The sequence below is a fragment of the Lepidochelys olivacea genome (assembly GCF_965140295.1).
Source record: "Lepidochelys olivacea isolate rLepOli2 genome assembly, chromosome: 16".
NCBI classification, from domain to species: Eukaryota; Metazoa; Chordata; order Testudines; family Cheloniidae; genus Lepidochelys; species Lepidochelys olivacea.
This window is the reverse complement of record NC_140426.1, coordinates 9,554,808-9,575,362: the sequence shown is the minus strand read 5'-3', so window position 1 is coordinate 9,575,362 and position 20,555 is coordinate 9,554,808. Positions and strand designations below refer to the sequence as shown.

Below are 20,555 nucleotides of genomic sequence, written 5' to 3'. Positions count from 1 at the left end.
GGTGGAACTCAAATTGAGCAATACTCTGAAAACTACACTATGGCTCTGATTCGCCGCTCCATTACACAAGTTTTATGCTGGCGTAACTAATGAATTCTGGGGAGTGACATCAGTATATTGGAGCAGAGAATTAGTGAGGGTGGGGGGAAGAAAGGGATAAGAATGGAATCCGTATCCTTTTAAAAAGCATTAGATCTCAGTGTCTTTATGGTTAAAAGCCAGTCTCTCTCTCTCTCTCTCTCTCTCAATGTGATTATATTTTCATCTCATTTTCAGATGCCATACCCTAAAGATCCACAGCTCTTCCTTCCTCCCCCGCCCCACAGTCCCAATTTCAGAAATCTTCCTCTTTCCAGAGGGGTCTCTGCACTGCATGAGATGGATACCCTAGTGCTAAGACTGAGCCAGGCTCCATGTAGTAGATACTGCTGCTCACTGACAGTCTGAATTAGAGCTGGGTAATTCCAAAGGCAGCCTCTAATGTGACAAGTACAACTCAGATGCCATTTAATCTGCCGGTCCTTATCGTATTGCCTCACACTGAATATGGAGAAACGTGCAAAATGAAAGGCTGGTACACTGCTGTAAATGTGCACTTATCTTGTTTTCTCACCTTTCCCCCCAAAATGATTCTCTATGGACTGTTTCAATACAGCTATTCCCCACCCCCACCCCGCCACCCACCCTTTAATACAAATTCCCAAACAAACATCTTTTTTGACTTGGAGCAAAGGCCGCTAAGCCTAAAGAGGCTCTCTCAGGTGGGAGGCGGTTGAGAGGCACTCTGATCAGCCCGTGAAGGCTCCTTTGCCCTGCTATTGGATCTTTCATCCAAAGACCCTGAAGCGTTTCACGAACGTGGTAGTTTACACTCAAACATTCACCAAATAAATAACGAAGGCCATGTCTATACATACAGTGCTGCAGCTGTCCCGGTACAGATGAAGATACTCTACACACTGAATGGTACAATATGCATAAACTAGATGTGTTGTTTGTTGAACCAGGGCTGAAAAGCACACTTCTAACTTGCTTTTAGTGAACAATTTTTCACCCCTGTAATTTATTACTAAGTATGCAATTACTTTATCACAGTACATAACAGCAGTACCAAATCACAAGGTCTAAAGAGAAATCTAATCCATATGGTATGAGTGTGGTGACTTGGTGACCTAATAAATATTTTCTGGAGTTTTTTTGAGATTAGAATTTGCTAAAAGTAGGAGGCTTCAATGTATACTAATAAATTAATACATGATCAGATAATTTGACACTGAATAATTAAAATACTCCGTTTATTAGAGAAGTAGGCTGTGGCATGCATGATGGTGCATTTTATTGAATCCAGATCCTGCAGTCCTTACTCAGGCAAAACTCCTACTGATTTATGCGAGTGGCATAAGCTATGTTGGCGCAAGAAAGTCTCCCGCCGGCATAGTGCTGTGTGCACGAGTGCTTATGCCGGTGTAACTTCTGTCGCTCAGAGGGTGGAATATTCACACCCCTGCGTGACATAAGTTTTGCCGGCTTAGGCTGTAGTGTAGACCTAGCCTACATTGGATTTCATTTCAGTGCAAGTATGTGTGTGGACACACTTCACGCTAAAAGGTTCTATTTGGATTTATCTTAAATTATTTTTCCCCTGGCCTAAATTCAATCTTAATTTGAAGTAAGTGTCCACACACAGACTTGCAGTGAAATACCAAAAGGTATGAATTAAAACTAATTTAGTGTTTGGAGCAGGTCTGTGCAGAGGCAAGCCCTAAGTGAATTACATAAGGTCACCCAGTAAGCCAGTGGCAAAGTCAGCACAGCACCAAAGTGTCCTGACTCCCAGACTTGGGCTTCACCCACTACACTACATTGCCTTCCAGCACTTCAGAAGCCTGGAAAATCCTGAATGCTGATTGGCCAGTGAGAGACGGCATGTCATACCATGGACAAGTCATACTGAAGTGCAAGGATACAGTTACCAAACAAAGTCAGGACGATGAAGTAAATGGAAGAGAACATTCCTGAGTGGACACCACCTTGTGATACTATCCCATGATACATCACTGCATTCCAGTCTTCACCAGTCAGTATCTGGGTAGTTAAATATGAGAGAGAGAGAGAGAGAGATGAGCAAAGGATTGGAGAGTTTAAGCATCATTTATACACTGCCATGGGCACAGACCCTCAAAGGGAAATCTACTGATAAGAAGGTCACTGCAACGGGGTGTGCCAGAAACCTGTCCAACACCTTCAGGCTATTTAGCTTTCTTTTGCCCATAATAGTTTCTAGAAGCCCCTTCTGCAGATAAACTGCAACCCTGTCTCGACCAACATGGCTACAACACCATATACATATCTACCTAAAACTGGCAGTTGCTTGCATTTTTTTCTGCCTCCCTTAAGAGGATAGGGAGAGATTCCTTCTGAGAACTCCAGTCAATTACATTCCTTAAAATACATCCTTTAAACTATTTGGTTTAGATAAAACCAAAGTGGTATAGTGATTATTGGGAGGTCCAGCAGAGAAAATAGGTATTATCTACCAGACTTCATAAAATTCCTTCCAGCCAGCTGGAGGTGGTTTGAGGCAGGATTCATGGATCCACAAATCCAAACCTTGGGCTGGGAGGAGGCCCTTGGACCCAACGTTAGGACCCAAGGACCCATGAGAGGGCCCTGTAACCAGAGACAGCTGTGGTCTGCCACGAGGGCTGAGGAGTACCTGGGACCACTGGCAGCAGGAGACCAGTAGCAGCACTTAATGGCTGCGCCTTAGTCCTATTCCCGCCTCAAAACGCCTTCCCTCAGTGGACCCTGGGGCTGCCTGTTTTCTGCTGCCTGGCAGCACCGGCACTGTGAGGTTGACGGCAGGAGACAGAGCGAAGACTGCCCGCTTGCAGAAGTGGTAGCTCAGTGGTTTGAGCATTGGCCTGCTAAACCCAGGGTTGTGAGTTCAAGCCTTGAGGGAGCCATTTAGGGATCTGGGGCAAAAATTGAGGATTGGTCCTGCTTTGAGCAGGGGGTTGGACTAGATGACCTCCTGAGGTCCCTTCCAACCCTGATATTCTATTATTCTACTCCCATATGCCCTGGCCAGGCCAGCCCAGTGGAATTTTCAGTCTTCTTCTATTAGCCAGTCATGCATAGGCGCCAAGGTTGCCATAGCTCCACCTGTGATGTTTCCCATGGATGGGAGAGAGTCACTGACTTCACCCCACAGGGGTCAGGAGAAGAGCCTGTCTCTGGCAGGGGGGAACACTATTGGCTGCCTATGGGGCAAAGGCAGATGGAAGCAGATGTCTCCTGATGCAGGAGGTACCCTGGCTGTGGGTTGTGTCTGGGGTAACTGGAAGATGTTTGAATTTGGGGGTGCTAGGGAGGGGATACCTGGGCAGTGTGCCATGGGACAGTTGGGGGATTCCTGAGTAATATCTGGTGGGTGCTGGGGGTCAGGTGGGGGAGCTGGGGGGTGAGGGGAGCTAGCTGGCAGGTGTTGGGGTAGCTGGGAGGATGCTGAGGAGGTACCAGGGGGCAGCTAGAGGAAGTGGGTGTGTTGGCAATGGATGGGAGGCAGAGCCCAGCAGTGAATCCCTTGCCTTCTTTTTCAGCCAGCTTCATTGCTCTCATCTCAGCTCCACGCTTTCCCCTGGCAGAGTGCCAACAGGCTGAGCAGTGAGAGGGGTGGGCAGAGAGGCCATCTGGATTTTTGCTCAGCAAGCACCATCCAGCAGCCTCAAGGAGCAACTGTGGAACCTGCTTCCTACTCGCCTGCCCCAATCTCCCCTCTTCTTCCCACCCTTCTCCCTGGCCAGCAGCACAGCACCAGGCTACCAGCCACAGCTGCTTCCTCCTCCTGGCTGCTCCATGCAGCTTGGCTGCAGCCGGGGAACAATCAGAGTGGAGGGAAAGAGGCAGCTAAGCTACAATTTACCCTTACAGCAGCCCTAGTGACCTGGAGGAGAAACAGCTAGGGAAACCCTATTGCCTCCCTACTCGATCCTACAGGGCTGCACGAAGGTGTGATGGGGCTGAGGCAGACATGAGTGTCACAGGAGACACTGGACACTTGGTAGCCCCACCATTGTGGTTTGTCAGTAACAGTAGGTGCAATGACAACAGACCCTGGTCTGTCAACGGGTGGGATCGAACCAGGGACCTCTGGAGCTTAGTGCGTGAGCCTCTACCACGTAAGCTAAACACCAACTGGCTGTTAGCTAAGGCAGTAGAGCAGACTCATTTTATCTCTCTCTTTTTAAGTGGTCTCAGTGCCACTAGATGGGACAGAACACCACACCCAGAAGGTGTATGGGTTACACGTGTTCTTTGACCACAAGATGCCACAGACAGCCAAATGTTGCAGACAGCAACCACCAGGCCAGAGAAGCACAAAACCCAACACAGAATCTAAATGGAGAATATAATCGGGGGGAGGAGGAGGAACCTTGGGTTCGTAGGTGAGGGACTGTGACTACCTATGTGCTTGTACAAGGCCCAACACAATGGGACCCAGATCCTGATCGTAGACTTTGGATGCTGGCACAACAACAATAAATAGAACATGAATAATATCTAAACAAATAGCAATCAATGAATTGGTCTCAGGCTTTGATATGCATCACAACTACTAGGTGCTTATTCCACACCAAAACTTTCACTCTTCCGAGCCTCTGCCATCCCCATTTTTCAACAACTTTGTTTGTGTTTTCAGTAACTTTGTGCACCTAGTGTTCTGCCTGCCCTGTATGGAAGATTTTAACTATAGTACTTCCTACGGCATTAGGAAATGGGTTTTGGAATTCAGTACTCCAACCCACTAACAGAACGTTTCAGTGGTCTGTATTTAGTAAGAAAATAAAACGTGATGTATTGTTAGCAATCACGACCCACATGTGAACCATATACTAGAGAGAATTTCAAATTTCAGAGACTGCCCACCAGCTCCGGATCTCGGGAAAGGCTCTGAGGGACGATGATGATTCTTATGGCAGACGAGGAAGTATAGTGCAATGTGTACATCCTAATGACCACTTAGGGACAGGGATTCTGGTCTCAGTTACATCAGTGTAAATCTGAAGTAACCCCAGTCAATGGATTTACTCTGGATTTATACCAGAGTAACTTGAGTACCTGGCTCTGGCCATTGGTCTCTCAGCACTAGTGCTGGATGAGTTCTACAAAACAGGATTCAAAAACACTTATTCAAATAATTCCCATGAATTTGCATCTGCTTTCGTTTGCTTTCCAGAACCATTCATGTGAGTGAATTTGGTTCACAAGAATGTTCATGGAAAGAGAAGGAGCTGGGGAAACAGGCATATGCATGAAAAATCAGGATGGAAGTGTTCGGGGTCAACTGGAAAGCAGGGTTGCCAGTTTTGGTTGGACATATTCCTGGAGGTTTCATCACATGACAATTGGAGGCTCTAGGGCAATCCTGGAGGATTGCTAACCTGACTGGAAAGCTATTTGTGGCTTTTGGAATCATCCAGTCAGGAAGCAGAAATATCATGTGACTTAGGAAGCCAATCACAGATTGCATAGCAAATCACGACTAGTGAATACTCACGCCAAGAGCTGTGGGAAATGATCTGTGAGCAGCTCACACTATTTGCCAGATCATTTGGAATATGGAAAAAAGTCACAAACATCAACATTTGTTTTATGGAACATTTGCAGAAATATAAATGGGCAAAACTTCCCAGATGGTCTATGGTGATTAGTTTGTCCGGCACTGCTCAATATTGAATGCAAAGGTTTGGCTGAACAGCCATCAGATGATAGAATAAGAATAGCTTTTAAAATCTGCTCCATAATAATAATAGACTGACTAGTGTGTGTTAGTGATGTCAAAGACTGGGATGCCAATTCAGGAAAGCATTGAAGCACATACTTAAGGTGTTGTCCTGAATGGGGATGCTTTCTGAACCAGGACCTGAATGAATTTAAACCCAGCAATGCTACTCAGAAAAGAAGACAGCTAAAGTGGCCAAAAGCAGAGGGTCACTGAAGCTTAGCCACTGAATAAAACATCCCTCAGCAGAGCCAAAGTTCAATAGCATCCTGTCTCCAATATTCCATATCCCCTCAGGCACCCGTCAATGGTCTACCTCTTACAAGCTAGCAGCATATAATTATTTAAGTGGCAATCCTCAAGTAGTGCTGGATGAACAGCTAACAGAGGTCTTTCTGGTTTATAAACTGTCTCTGGGTCTAATGTTGTTGTAAACACTTCTTGCTGAGCTGCTGAATGCATTCTACCTGATTGCTGGAGTACAGAGATGTAGCAATTTGCTACAACACCCTGGGTCACATGATAGAAGACTGTGACTCAAACACTCCTGCTGGGATACAAAGGGCAGCCTGAGTTCAGAGGGAGAGCTGGAGGGAGTAGAGTGGCTCCTACAGCAGACTCGAGATTAGGGAAAGGATCTGGAAGGGAGGGCTGGATGTGCCAGCTGGGTGAAAGACCTGGTTGGGGATACCTGCTGTGTGGGCAGCAGCAGAAGCTCTCTGAGGCCTTAGGAGGGAGTAGGGGCAGGATGTAGTTTACCTGTTTCAACTGATGTTCATCTATATTTGTGTCTGAGCAATAAATGCTTTGCTGGTAAAAAGGGACTGAAAAACTGACACTGGTGGGAGTGTCATTGGCTACATCTACACTTGGGGTATATCTATGCCAGCTGGAAATCACACCCCTGGCTCCAAGTATATATGTAGCCATTGATGCATTGGCCAGTGAGTTGGCCCACTGGCTTGTATGAGAGTAGGGAAACTGAGGCAGAGGCAAGGTCTAATGCTGGGTTTGGGGAGCCCTTATTACAGTGTTCTGAATGGTTGTGTGTGTGGTGGGGGAAACATGACATCAAATTACTTCATCAGAATGAACAGGGTAGCAGAAGCTGGCTTCAAAATTTCACTGAGTTTATCTTGTGTTGCCATTTTACACTTACTTTTACATAAATTTCACAAATGATCTGCAAAGACTCACTCTCATCCCACAGAAGCCCTATTGCCCAGTGTCTTTATCATGTGAGAGGAGAAAAAGTAGTGTAAAATTTCCCATTTCTCTTACTGAGCAAGTGATTCTGTAATAGTGTCAGGCATGGAGCTGCTGCAGCATCAGCGCCTTCAAACCTGAGCTGCAGCTCTCCCGTACCATCACATCATGTTGCCTAAGATTGATGACTCTTTCCTGGCTCCCCCACGGATTTTAATTCTTATCCAGTCTTATCCCGCAACCTTGGTAGTGTAAAATGCTATCTGATTTCCTCAGCGCCTCAGGCCCCTCTCCAGCAACTCTCCTCATTAACTTATGGCAACTGCAGGAGGAAATGGAAGCGGGTCATTGTATGCTCATTTGCTACATTATGCCGTTATAGATGCTGTGCAGAGGACAACACATGAGTAGTCCCATTGCAGTGTAAGGTACTGTGGAGGTGACCTCGTGAAGAATGCTGGAGGGCTTCCTCTCATCCTTGGATTATGCTTTTGTCTGTAAAAAGTGACAGTCCATTTTCCCCATAAAAGAATTCTGTTTGCCTGAATTTCAAAGAGTCCCTCAGCGTTTATTTTAATGGATCATTTCATCGTTAAATGTGTGCATTGTAATCCCACGGCACGTTGTGAGAAGCTCTTCTCTAATAAACAGTAGGCTATGAGCAAACAAAAATTACTTTCTCCTTTCCTAAATTCCAGATAGCTTGAGGGACATCACCTCCATTGGGAACCAAAAGATGTCTAAAAGGTTCCTTTCTAGTGAGCACCCAATAAAGGAGGCATCTTTACCTGGAACACAGTGAGGATGGCAGCAGGGAATGTATCGAAGTTTGTGGTCGGTGTTTCGTCTTGAAAATTAAACCTAAGCAGGAAATAAAAATTAAAAATTAAATAGTCTAGGGAAAAAAAATTCTATGCTCTCATAATTCTCTATCACCAGAGTCAGAAGACAACATTTGCTCCACATAGACATAATCTGGTCAGTTTCAGGAAGGGATGCGGTATGTTAAGTAAGGCTATGTCTACACTGCGCAGCTTACAGCCTCACAGGTGGGCCGCTAAAGCCTCGCCACTGTAAGGCATACAGTGTAGCTGCTCTTTGTCGGCGGGAGACCTCACAAAATAAAACCACCCTGAATGAGGGGCAGTAGCTTTGTCAGCGGGAGAGTGTCTCCCACAGAGAAAGTGCTGTCCACACCGATGCTTTTCGTCGGTAAAACTTTTGTCGGTCTGGGTGTGTTTTTACTGCCGAAAGTGCAATGCAGACATAACCCAAGCGAGGTGTGTTTAGCAAAACTGTTAAGAAAATGGCATTTTCGTCTCAGTGGAAATTCCAACATTTTTTAAATTAATTTCAATTCCTAAATGGGAATGGAAAAATCAAAATATTAAAAAAATTTGTGGAACAAATAATTCCAAAAGTTTTAAATCAGAAATATCCACCTGAAAGTAAACTAAATGAAATTATGGACATTTCAACATAAAATGTCATTTTGTTTTGATTTTTTTTTAAAGAACAAAATTACAAATTTATCTTTAAACGAAACAAATGCTCTTCGTTTCTTTCAAAATGTCAGTTTGAAACAAAAATGCTTGTTTTGACATTTCTGTTTGGAAAGCTGAACTTATTCATAAAAACTGGCATTGTCCCATAAAAAAGAAATCTCAGGTTCAATAAAACTATGTTCCAGTAGGAAAATTTTCCACATGAAAGAATTTAAACCAGATTTGCAAAATCCTCTGAGCCATCCAGTCCCTGCCAGCCTTTTGCCTTCCTCAGGGACTGCTTTGATATGAGGAACACACTACACTTACTGTCCTCCAAAGAGCTGCATTCCCAGCAGAGCAAACACCACAATGAACAGGAAGAGCAGGAAGAGCAAACTGATGATGGATTTCATGGAGTTCAGCAAGGAGACCACCAGATTCCTTAGGGAGTTCCAGTATCTAGGTTGTAAATCAAAGCAACCGACCATTAGTGTCACTGGGAGAGGAGAGGCCATTTCCAGGAGAGATTAAAATGATCTAGCTCTTTAAAAGGGACGTGATGAGGAGAGTTCTATGGGACACAGTCCAAGTTGAAGAGTCTCCTTAAATTCATCTGGGCCAAACTCTCCAATGATGTAATGCCAGCAGAACAATGTGGCCCACTTGAGTCTATCAGATAGCAAAATAACACGTAGAATCAGAGAAGTCACAGATGGAAAACACCTCTGTAGTCATCCTGAGCAAACACCTGCCTGTGGAGAATAGTCACCTATAGTCACCTCTAGTCATGAATTCTGCAGTGCTTTGCCCAATCTAACTTTAAATGTTCTAAACAATGCAGCATTCCTTAGCTCATCCTCTCTGCAGTATAGGTTTGTTCCCTACCGTATATAATCCCATGCATTTTCCTTTCCATTACTACGCACACCAACTGTTGGGGATGCCAAAAATGAGGTAATGCCAAGGTCAGAAAGAATTGGAGGGGACTGTGAACTACTCATTTTGGTAAGACTTGAGCCAGGACGGAATGGGTCATTTCCATAGTAGCCTGATTGCTCCCACCGTGTTCTTTGGGAAGTTATTTAAACATGAACTTTCAATTGTTTCACGCCTGATTTCCACACACAGACCTAAAAAAAAATCTCACATTCAGGTATTTAAATTGAAACAGGCTTTTAGGCATAGAATGTGAGTGCTTAAGGGGGATTTGGCCATCCTATTTAGGCAGTCATGATTGAAAATTAACCTCACTGCATCAAACCCCTCAATTGTGAACAAGAACTCAAGGAAGGGGAACCTAGCCCAGCTCATGACCTGCACACAGCAGGTTCCACCTGGCCAGGCACTGCTGCTCTATTTGCTCTTATCCCCACCCAGGTTATCCTGGATTTATTCCATCCCTTGTCATTATGGGCAAGTGTATACACACACATGAAGCTGGAAGAGGCAGGCTAAATAAAGGAGGTCCTGAGAGGGTGTACAGAAATGGCACTCTCTCTTCATTTTATTATCCTGCTGAGAACAAGCAGGAAACATTTATATTAGGAAAACTAATGAATCAGAAAATGTAGATAGAGCTATTAAAGCTGAGGATCTCTTTAACAATCTCCAGTTAGACAGACAAGCCTGAGAAACAACAGGGTTAGAGCACACAATGGGAAACAGGGATTTAAACCTTTATATACACTGTTATCTAGGTTTACATTGTAAACCTAGGTCTGTGGGACCTGGGCTTGTGAACATGGAGTTTCCAAGCCCATGCTTGAGCATCCACATTGCATTGCAAACCCAGGTTTACAATTGCTGGACCCCAGGTCTCACAGCTGTGCTAACATGTCCATACTGCACTATTCAGACCTTCTCATTCAGGTCTGTGGTTTGATTTGCGTCCACACTGCAAAATGACAGGTCTTGGACCCCAAGGCTCAGTGGGACTCAGGCTCTGACCTAAGCAGGGTTCTAAAACCTGGGGTTGAGTACTTGCTGACCTGAGTCAGACTGATTTTAGACACAACAAATCCTGCATCTTGGCAGGAGGTAAGACTAGATGACCCTTGCGGCCCCTTCTAACCCTGTGGTTCTATGATTTGTGTGTGGACAGAAGAGGGGCTTGGCCTCAAACCTGAGTCAGAGCTCAGGCTGAGTGTGCGGTATAGACATTCCCTTAAAGGTTTTCTGATCACTTTGGGATAGCAAGCAGGAATTCTTCCAGCTCTCGCTCTGCTTCTTCTCCAGTTACTTCTACCACCTCCACTCTCCAGACCAGGAAGCTACCACACAGAGCCTGGGTTCCTGATGGCAGTCCTGCTCCACAGTTTCCACCTGGGTTTTGGGGGACAGGCCCTTAATCTGAAATCCTTACTGCAGAACAGCTGTTGTAGGGTGTGGAAGAAGGGTGCCAGCTGAATTCGTCTGTTCCACTCACCACAGCTCTATAAGACAGCTCGCAGAGGAAGCTGGCTTTCACACAGCCTCCTAATTATTCTATTGCTACCCACTCCTCCTTCACTTTTCTCTGTTTCACTTTTCCAGTTCTTTTCCTAGAACACCATTCCCTTCTCCACCATCTACTAGCAAGCAGAGCTGGGTAAATAACTGATTTTATGGTGTGCTGTCTGTTCTGATTTTGTTTTTTAATTGTTTCGGGTTGTTCCAAACCCAGAATTTTTCAAATCTTTCCGCAAATCAAAAAGTTTAAATAAAAAAATGTTTTAGGTTGACCAAAACATCTCATTTAGATTTCAAACCCGAACTTTAAAAAAAATTAACACCACTGAAGGAAACTTCTCAAAAGCCATTTTGAATTCATAGATTCATAGAGTCTCAGGCCAGAAGGGACCATTGTGATCATCTAGTCTGACCTCCTGCATAACACAGGCTAGGGAACTTCCCCAAATTAATTCCTAAAGCAGATCTTTTAGAAAAACATCCAGTCCTGATTTTAAAATGGTCAGCGATGAAGAATCCACCATAATCCTTGGTAAATTGTTCGCATGATTAATTACTCTCACTGGTAAAAATGTACGCCTTATTTCAGCCTGAATTTATCTAGCTTCTGCTTCCAGCCATTGTATCATGTTATAACTTCCTTTGCTCGATTTAAGATTATTAAATATATGGGCCTACTACAGGAGTGGGTGCGTGAGGTTCTGTGGCCTGCAGTGTGCAGGAGGTCAGACTAGATGATCATGATGGTCCCTTCTGGCCTTTAAGTCTTTGAGTCTATTTGTTCCCCATGTAGGTACTTATAGTCTGTAATCAAATCAGTCCTTAACCTTCTCCTTGTTAAGCTAAGTAGATGGAGCTCCTTGAATCTATCAGTGTAAGGCCTGTTTTCTAAACCTTTAATCATTCTGATGGATCTTCTTTGAACCCCATCCAATTTATCAATATCCTTCTTGGATTGTGGACACCAGAACTGGACAGACTATTCCAGCAGCAGTCACACCAGTGCCAAATACAGAGCTAAAATAACCTCTCTACTCCTACTCAAGATTCCCCCATTTATCCATCCCAGGATCGCATTAACTCTTTCGGCCACACCATCACACTGGGAGCTCATGTTCAGCTGATTACCCAAAAGGAACCGCAAATCTTTTCAAGAGTCATTGCTTCCCAGGATAAAGTCCCCATCTTGTAAGTATGGCCTACATTCTTTGTTCCCAGATGTATATATTTACATTTTAGCCGTATTAAAAAGCATATTGTATATGACGTCAACACTACTAACTTTATTAGTAAAACTTGTAATCTTAGCAAAAAGAGATATTAAGTCATTTTGGCAGGATCTATTTTCCATAAACCACATGTTGATTTGTATTAATTTCTTTACCCTCCTTTAGTTTTTTATTAATCAAGTCCCTTATCAACCGCTTCATTATATTGCCCAGGATCGATGTCACACTGACAGGCCTATAATTTCCCAGGATATCACATTTACCCTTTTTAAAAACCACAACAATTTAAAAGCACAACATTCATTCTCTCCTAGAAAGCTTCTGCAACTTCCCCCGTGCTCCAAGTCTTATCAAAATGTTTTGTTTCAAAAATATCACAACAGAACGTTTCAACTTTTTTGGAATTTGTTTGTTTTGGGTTTTTTTCCCCCCACAGAAACAATTCAATGAAACAGATACAAATTCACAATGTTGTCTGCAGTGTTGTAGCCATTTAGTTGGGGATTGGTCCTGCTTTGAGCAGGGGGTTGGACTAGATGACCTCCTGAGGTCCCTTCCAACTCTGATACTCTATGATTCTTTGTCAGTTCCAGGATATTAGAGAGACAAGGTGGGTGAGGTAATATCTTTTAAGGGACCAACTTTGGTTGATGAGAGAGACATGCTTTTGAGCTACACAGAGCTGAGGACCTGAAGTCTCTCTCATCAATAGAAGTTGGTCCAATAAAAGAGATCACCTCACCCACTTTGTCTCACACATTCACAACATTTTGATGTCACTGAATCTGCACTTTTCACTGAAAAAAGTTTTGGAGGGAAAATTTCACCCAGCTGTACTTGCAAGCCCTGCCCAAGCGTGTGTGTGTGACAGATGGGGTATAATGGTTGCTTGATGCCCTGCTGCACCCACTCCATTGATAGCCCCTAAAAGGGGCTTCTTTACGACAGACTGGCATGGGTTTGAGGGGGGTTCAGGGTCTGAGATGGAAGACTCCCTGAGATGAATCAAGCAGATGTACCTCAGTTAGTCTTAGACCCTAAAAAGAGGCTAAATTGCTCTGATGGAGAGACAAGGGGTTTTGTGACCATAGTCCAGGACAGAAAGTTCTCCAAGGGAATTTTCCCTGCCTCATGTAGCTGCCTCCCTTAGGCTGGTATTTCGCAGTTAACATGGTTGGGCAGCAAACACACAGGTCAGGTGGCTGGGTTATCCAGAGGAGCTGGGCATACCTGGGTCATTTCAGCACCCATCTATGACTGGTGACAGACCCCAGGGCTGTAACAAGGAGTTAAATTTCTACAGCTGCCAGTTCCCATTACATCTTGACAAGCAGGAAATTGTGTTGAGCTATTTTCTCCTTGTCTTCCTATCTCTGAATTTCAGTGCCTCTTAGACTGCATTTCCACTCACGGTAGTGATGTGCCATCCTGCTGTGACCTTTTCAGCCTGCTGCAATTTAACTTTCTAACCATTGGGTTGCTCTGCTTTTTACAATCTTCCTGGCTTGTGCTGGAGGAAGAAAAAACCTCCAAATCAAAAGGCATAATATCCCCAATTATTCAGAGCAGGATGGTGTGCCCCTGCCTTCCGCTGAACAGATTAGACACAAAAATCCAAGGGCAGGATGCTTCAGGGAAATATTGCAGTGAAAGCCAGGCAAAAAGGAAAGAATTAGCACAGGGTGAGGCTGTAATGAGAACCTAGCATTTGGAGCTCTTGCTTTGCTAACTTTCTCAAATAGCTCATGGTCAGATGTGCAGTGCTGGATTGATTGGAGCTTGCTGCCCCTTCAGGGCATTTCTTTTCTGCTGAGAACCTATGATTTTTCCAGCTCCCCACCATTCCCAGAAAGTGTCAACATTTGGATTTCCTCAGACACTTACAGGTGAAAGTAGGATCCGCAGAATGATCAACATGTAAAAAGCCAGATAACTCTAAGGGTGTGTCTACACAGCAAAGAAAGGTGTGTTCCTAACTCGGGTTAGCTAATGGGTTAAAATAGCAGCAAAGAGATGGCAATTCAGTGTGACGTGTCATTCCATATTCTTTATGAAAATATGCTTATGATATAAATATGACATAACTGAGATATACTTGATGCAAGATGGCTCATGTGAGATATCATTGGAAAGGTTATGATTTACTGAATGTCATTATCCTATTTGTATGCATGTATCATTTCTGTATCTGAAATTAGGAATATTGACTATGTATCTGTATTTCAACTATGCTACTTGGGGTGACACCCATTGCCAACACTTCAGGTACAACAATGGAAAAGCCAGACAGGGTGGATGGCCCATCGACAAGGACAATGGACTGTAAAAGAGTTTAGTCTTCCTGTGAACTTGTGGGTCAGCCTGTGAAGAAAGGCTACAAGGGCCCTACAGAGTCAGATGGTCTTGTCACCTGATACTACAACATTACTTGGGATTTCTTGTAACTTTCCACTGTAAGGGAATGGGGGTCAAATTAGGAAACACAGGACTCCCGCCTTATGCAAATCCTATTTAAGGATGGGGACTGAGGTAATCCTGGTAGTCAGTTCTCCCCTGCTACCCCACCCAAAATGACGGCTGGAAACAACTAAGACTGAACAGGGGGAAAGAACTGAGCCCAGGCTGGAAGGGCATCTGGCCTAAAGAAGATTATTAGAACCATTTTTAGGGTGAGAACTCACATGTAACCAGTTTCTTTACTGCATTAATCTTAGCTTGCGTGCTCTGTTTTATTTTCTTAGTAATCTGCCTTGTTCTGTCTGCTACCTCCTTAACCACTTAAAATACACCTGTGATAGTTAATAAATTTATTTCTGGGTTATAACATAACCCAGTTTATGCAATTTCTAACTGGGGGCATAGAATTTCTAAATTTCTATTCACAGCCCTCTTCCACATTGAGGGAAGAGGCGAATTTAAGAATAGATCTTTGGGTCTGTAGTCCAAGGGAGGTGGACATCTAAGTGCTGGAGCAAGTCCCTTAAGCTGAGTCTTCCCAAAACCGATCTGCAGTGGGCTGTGGCCCTGCCTGTGTGTGTGTTCGAGGAGGTTTTAAGAGCCTGGCATGGCAAGACAGGTTAAAGGGGGCCCACGTTGGCAGACCAGGTAGACGCAGTGGTATTGCAGCACATCAGATGACTTCCCAAGGTGTCCAACCTGTCACACTCAGCTTTTAAACTTGGGTTAGCAGCTCAACTTCAATTCTGCAGGGGTATGTCTACACTGTAGCCTGGAGGGAGCCTTGTTAAGTAGACAGACTTGTGGTAGAGAGGGGCTCGTGCTTGTGCGCTAAGAATAGCTGTGTGGAAGCTGCAGCTCCAGGGAAGGCTCAGGCAAGCCACCTGAGCTTGCCCCAGGTGTAGACTGGGCTTGAGCTCGGGTGGCTTGTCTGAGCCTCTGCCGTTGCCACCAAGTCCACACAGCTATTTTTAGCATGCTGGCGCAAGCCTTGCCATCACGAATGTGTCTACCTGAGCTGGAAGGTTCACTCCCAGCTGCAGTGTAGATATGCCCTTGGGGGCCTGGCGTTGAACTAGAGTTGCTAATCCAAGTTAAAAGCTGAGTTGCTGTGTCTTTGCCGCTATTTTAACCGAAGTTTGCTACCATGCATTAGTTAACCTGAGTTAAGAACATAACTTTTATTGCAGTGCAACCTATCTTAAGGGGCTAAAGGACATCCAAACCGTGCCGCTGATGATGAGAGAAGTATGTAAGTACAACAAATGGCCATTTTATACTCTAGCTGGCCAATTTGAGCATCCAAGGTTTGGACACCCTGTTAAGGTTCGAAAATTGGGCTCCCCATCTAAAACCTTTGTCGTGTTGCTCCTTGCACAGAGATGCTGCACCAGCATTCCTCCTTGTGGCTAGTAGACATATTGTGGCAACTCTGCCTCAGTTTGCCCAATGTCTTTTCTGTCCCATTCTGGCTGTAAAAGCGACTGGCTCTCCAGCCAAGCCACTTAACAGAGTCCAATCCCTTCTGTGGCCTCAGAGTCCTTCCCTTAAAATCCAACACAAATTAACAAAAGAACCGAATAATCAGCCCAGCTAGGCTCAGCTGTTAGCTTCCTTCTTTGCAGGCTAGCTACAAACTGTCCCAACACTGACCCAAGTTCCTGGGTTTTAACCTCACCACCCTGGGGCTGGAACACACTCCCTCTCCTCAGGGATTTAGGCAGGCTGCAGTCCCTGATCGGCTTCTGTCTCCAGCTAGGCTCCTAGCACAGATCAGACAGTTTGTCTGCATCCCCAATCGTGCAAAGATGTGGTAGGTGAGGCTAACTGACCAGAACTGAGTGGCCCCAACACTCACCTGGCTGCTACACTCCTCTTGTTAATACAAAGAGATAATTAAAGAGAGGGAGGAAGGGAGGGGTGTACTTGTTTGGGGAGGGGGGAGGGGAATCAAAACCGGCACGAATGCCCATAACGTTTTCAGTTAGCTCAACATTACAACTTTAACATCCTGCAGCAATGGCGCTAAATGGATTATAAATTGCACAATAGCTGTTTGTTAATTCCAGCGCATATTAATCTGACATGTCAGAAGAACAAGTGAAAAGCTTCATCCACCAAACTCTACTGGATCACAAAAGTGCCAGATTCACAGCTCCTCAAATACACTCCTAGATTAGGTACAGTACAGGTAATGACAGCACAAGCTTTCTCATGCTTGTTATGCTGGCAAATCTCAGTCTTGTCCTCTGCAGGAGAGAGAGTAGTTTAGTCTTCACGGCTCATTCAGCTGTAGCAACGATGACGATGACCCAGTTTGGCTGACATGGGTGCTGGTCGCACTCACATCCGATAATCGCAGTTCATGCTTGGCAGTGTAAGGGTGATGGACAGAAGCACAAGTTACTGCTGGGGATGAAATTCTACAAGGCTTTATAACAGGAGTGTGCAAGGTAAGCAGGCAACGTCGAGCTAAATAGCCGATGGGAGTGAAAAAGGAACCTGGACTTACTTGGTTACTTTGAAAATCCTCAGCAGTCGAAGAGCCCTCAATACACTGATGCCAAATGAGGTACCAGGCTTCACTGCTGCCCAAATCACTTCAAAAATGCTCCCCACTATCACCTGCAAGAACAACCCGTTTTAAAAGGGAAAATGATTGCATGACCGGCTGTGGCTTTGGGTCCTCCCACAGGGGCTAGGGACCAAAGAGGAGACAGAATCCAATCACAGTGCAGGAGCTAATAGGGGCTGCCAGTATAATTTGCATAATCAAGGAAACAGCAAGAAAGCCCAAACTCTCAGACATAATGGCTCAAATTTTGTAAATGTGCGATCCAGCCGAAGAAAGGGGCAGCTTCCCCCTCTGCATCAGTTCTGTGTGTTGGCTGGTGTATTGTGAGGTCACATCCAAGGCTCCACCCACTCCCCACCAGTGCCCACTTGCACAAGACTGGTGATAGCCGTCAGGCAGAAACTGTCCCCATCCCTAAACCATGCATAGGGATGTGAAGTGTTTCCTTACACTCCCTTATTCCCATGAGTAGGGGCACAGCTAGGCTCACGAGTGAGCACCAGATAGGAGCTAAGTATTATTATTATGTAAAATCTACTGGAAGTATCTCTCTGATCAGAACCTTTCAAATGCTGGTTAATTAAGATATTTGCAGGTAAATAAAAATCCTTAAAATCCACTAGAGTTCACATCCAACCATTCAGCAGCCCCTGGCCTTGAGATATTTAAAGAATTGTCTCTGGACATATTTTGTTAAAATGTTGGCAGCTTGCAATAGTACAAACCCTAAGATTCAAAGGGACTTTCTATTAAATGTAGTGCAAATAGGGAGCATTATAGTAATGTAAAATGCACTATAGTAAAGAGGAATTTTATAAAAGCTAGGTTACTGCTTAGGCAGTAAGGTAAGACAAGCATTTCTTAGCCATTATATCTAGCTTCAGGCAAGGCCAAAGGTTGAGAAACTTTAGCTATGGAGAAGCACAATAATTGCCTTGAAATGCACAAGGGACTTATTTCTACCATGGAATGCAATTTTCACAGAAAATCAAGGTGAATAGACAGACCTGTGCCAGTTACCACACCAGAGTGATGATATGAGACTGTCGGCACCCTGAAAACACCATTTGTGTACGGCATTCCAGTGCCTTTTGAGCAGAACCCAACTCTCCTCTCCTCCACTATGTATCCTTTCTAGGAATCCATCATGCATCAGTAAAACCTTCCCCCAGACCCTCTGAGTTTTGAATTGATAATTAATTTTCTTGCCCTATTAAAATGACCTCTTGGGAGTAACTTCACACAAGACTCCACTGGTCTACTCCTCCCGGGGCCAATGTCTCTCTCTTTTGTTGTTTCTCTCTTTGCTTTTGAACTGTTTCATCTCGATAGTTTGTCAAACTAAACTGATGACAGAACTGTGTACCGTTCCAAAGGGGGTGAAGAAACTGAATTAATTGGGGAGTGGGAAGGTAGGTGCGGGAGAAGAAACAGACAGTGGTGGGTTCCCAATGGACTCTCTAAAGAAGGAAGAATTAGAAAAGTGATCAAAACCCTCTCCCTCATGGGAATTCCAGTCCATGAAACTTATTACCAGTGCTTCATTCAGCATGGCATGAAGAAAAACTGACGGGCCCAGTGGATTTGTTCTGTGTTTAATATAAAATTCTTAAATCATTCTTCCCACAAGATCAGGTATAAGTTTTTGTTCCTTGTGGGTGGAGCATTCTGATTAGCAATGCCTTTTATGAAATAAATGAAGGGAAATTAGCAGACAGTGAGGGTGAAGCTTGCCATATTGTGGCCCATGCAGTACCTGTGTAAGGGATAGAGAACATCAATCCAGCATCTTTCACTAGAATTTGACCAAAAATGAGGCAGTGACACATTGAGGTAAATTAAAAGCCAGATTAAAGTGTTACAAAACAGTTCACAGAGACTGGAATTTTCAAAGGCATCTCAGGTTGTTAGACACCTAACTCCCGTTGACTTTCAGTAGGAGCTGGGTGCCATTCCTGGGCCGGCTTTAGAGGTAGGCAACCCAGTGACCACCTGGGGTGCGGGCTTGGGGGGCGCCAAGCTCGGGGCTCTGTTTTTGTTGTTAGCGACAAAAGGGAAAATAGAATGTTTGAAGTAAAATGTCTCAGGTACTCCGTATGTGGATTCGTTTTTCAGTAACCTCCTAGAATGCTCTGGCCCTTTGTAGAATCTCATGGAACCTTCCAGACTTGCTTATATATGGCATGAATAAATACAGATTTACAGATCCTAGTATGCAAGTTTTATCATCTTATATGACGGGCATAAATCATGCATGCAAATCATGCAAAGTCATGAAATGGGCTACAAATGCAATAAAATAATAGGGTATTCAAAAGTTTAACAAATGGAAGGGCGGAGGAGCGCTGAACAAGCTCCTCGCCTGGGGCACCAACCAAATTTTCAGTCCAGCCTTAGCAGAACCTTTGTTTTTGCAGGCACAAAATTACACTCACAACAGCTTGTTGCTTTTAGTTTAGGTGACGTTCACTGAAGTCCCTGATTACATCCCAAAATCAGGAGTGTAGCCATCAAAGTGACTTAAACTGGGGGTGCAAGTCGTTGCGGATGCAATGCCACACACACAATTATTTGCATGACAGTTTGCTCCCACAGAACTGGGGGATGGTGTCTGCACAGCCAGCACCTAAATGCTGTGTCTTCTTATGAAAATCACCAAGTCTGGACATATTTGACATGTTCTGTCAGGGGTTTATTGTTGGTGGTAGGGGTGGTGGTTTCCCTTTCTGCAGTGTCAGCAGAAGGTAAGGAATTGCCAGCCCTGCAGAGGAAAATACACCTGATGCTTCCCACATGTAACAGGGTGGTCTATCCCTTTAAGCAGCAGGGATTCTGGGGCCAGCCAGTCCCAGCTGGGAAGAAGTCAGGTGATCCAATGAAGAGCTGAGAAAGCTCAGTTGGGGTTGAGGGGGGGCTGCAGGAGGAAAGTTGACTCCTATGATTGGCCCTGAGAGAGAGGGGGGCCGGTGTTGGTCTGGGGAATAGCTTCGTTTTGTGTGACTTTGAGAGGCTTTTAAAATCTCAATTAATAAACCGTGTCCTGAGAGAGTGGCATGGTGTTAGTCCTTCCTGGGCTGGGAGCCCAGCCGGCAGCCTGACACACCCCACCTTCCCTGGCCTTGTTCTGCTCTAGACAGCCCCCCTCTAGAGAGAAGGGGTTAGTCCGGACTCTAGGCCTGATCGGTCCTTTGCCTCCCTGCTGAGACGGCCAACAAAGGGGCCGATTAGAGTCCGCTGTAAGAGTGGAATTTGTGACGTGGGTGTAACCCACACACCTTCTGGGTGTGGTGTTCTGTCCCATCTAGTGGAACCGAGACCACTTACAGAGAGAGATTGAGTCTGCTCTACAGCCTTAGCTAATAGAAAGT

The 20,555-nt window shown here is 44.8% G+C and overlaps 1 protein-coding gene across 2 annotated transcripts in view; it reads right to left on the bottom strand.

Moving 5' to 3' along the window:
- CACNA1B (calcium voltage-gated channel subunit alpha1 B) overlaps positions 1 to 20,555 on the bottom strand; it is a 471,028-nt gene that overhangs the window by 146,411 nt on the left and 304,062 nt on the right. For both annotated transcript variants that reach the window (XM_084649844.1, XM_084649843.1), the window contains 4 exons: positions 17,125 to 17,237; positions 8,806 to 8,937; positions 7,780 to 7,852; positions 1,968 to 2,085 (listed from right to left, as the gene is read on the bottom strand). In XM_084649844.1, coding sequence (XP_084505970.1) covers positions 1,968 to 2,085; positions 7,780 to 7,852; positions 8,806 to 8,937; positions 17,125 to 17,237 — 436 coding nt within the window. The remainder of the gene's footprint in view (positions 1 to 1,967; positions 2,086 to 7,779; positions 7,853 to 8,805; positions 8,938 to 17,124; positions 17,238 to 20,555) is intronic.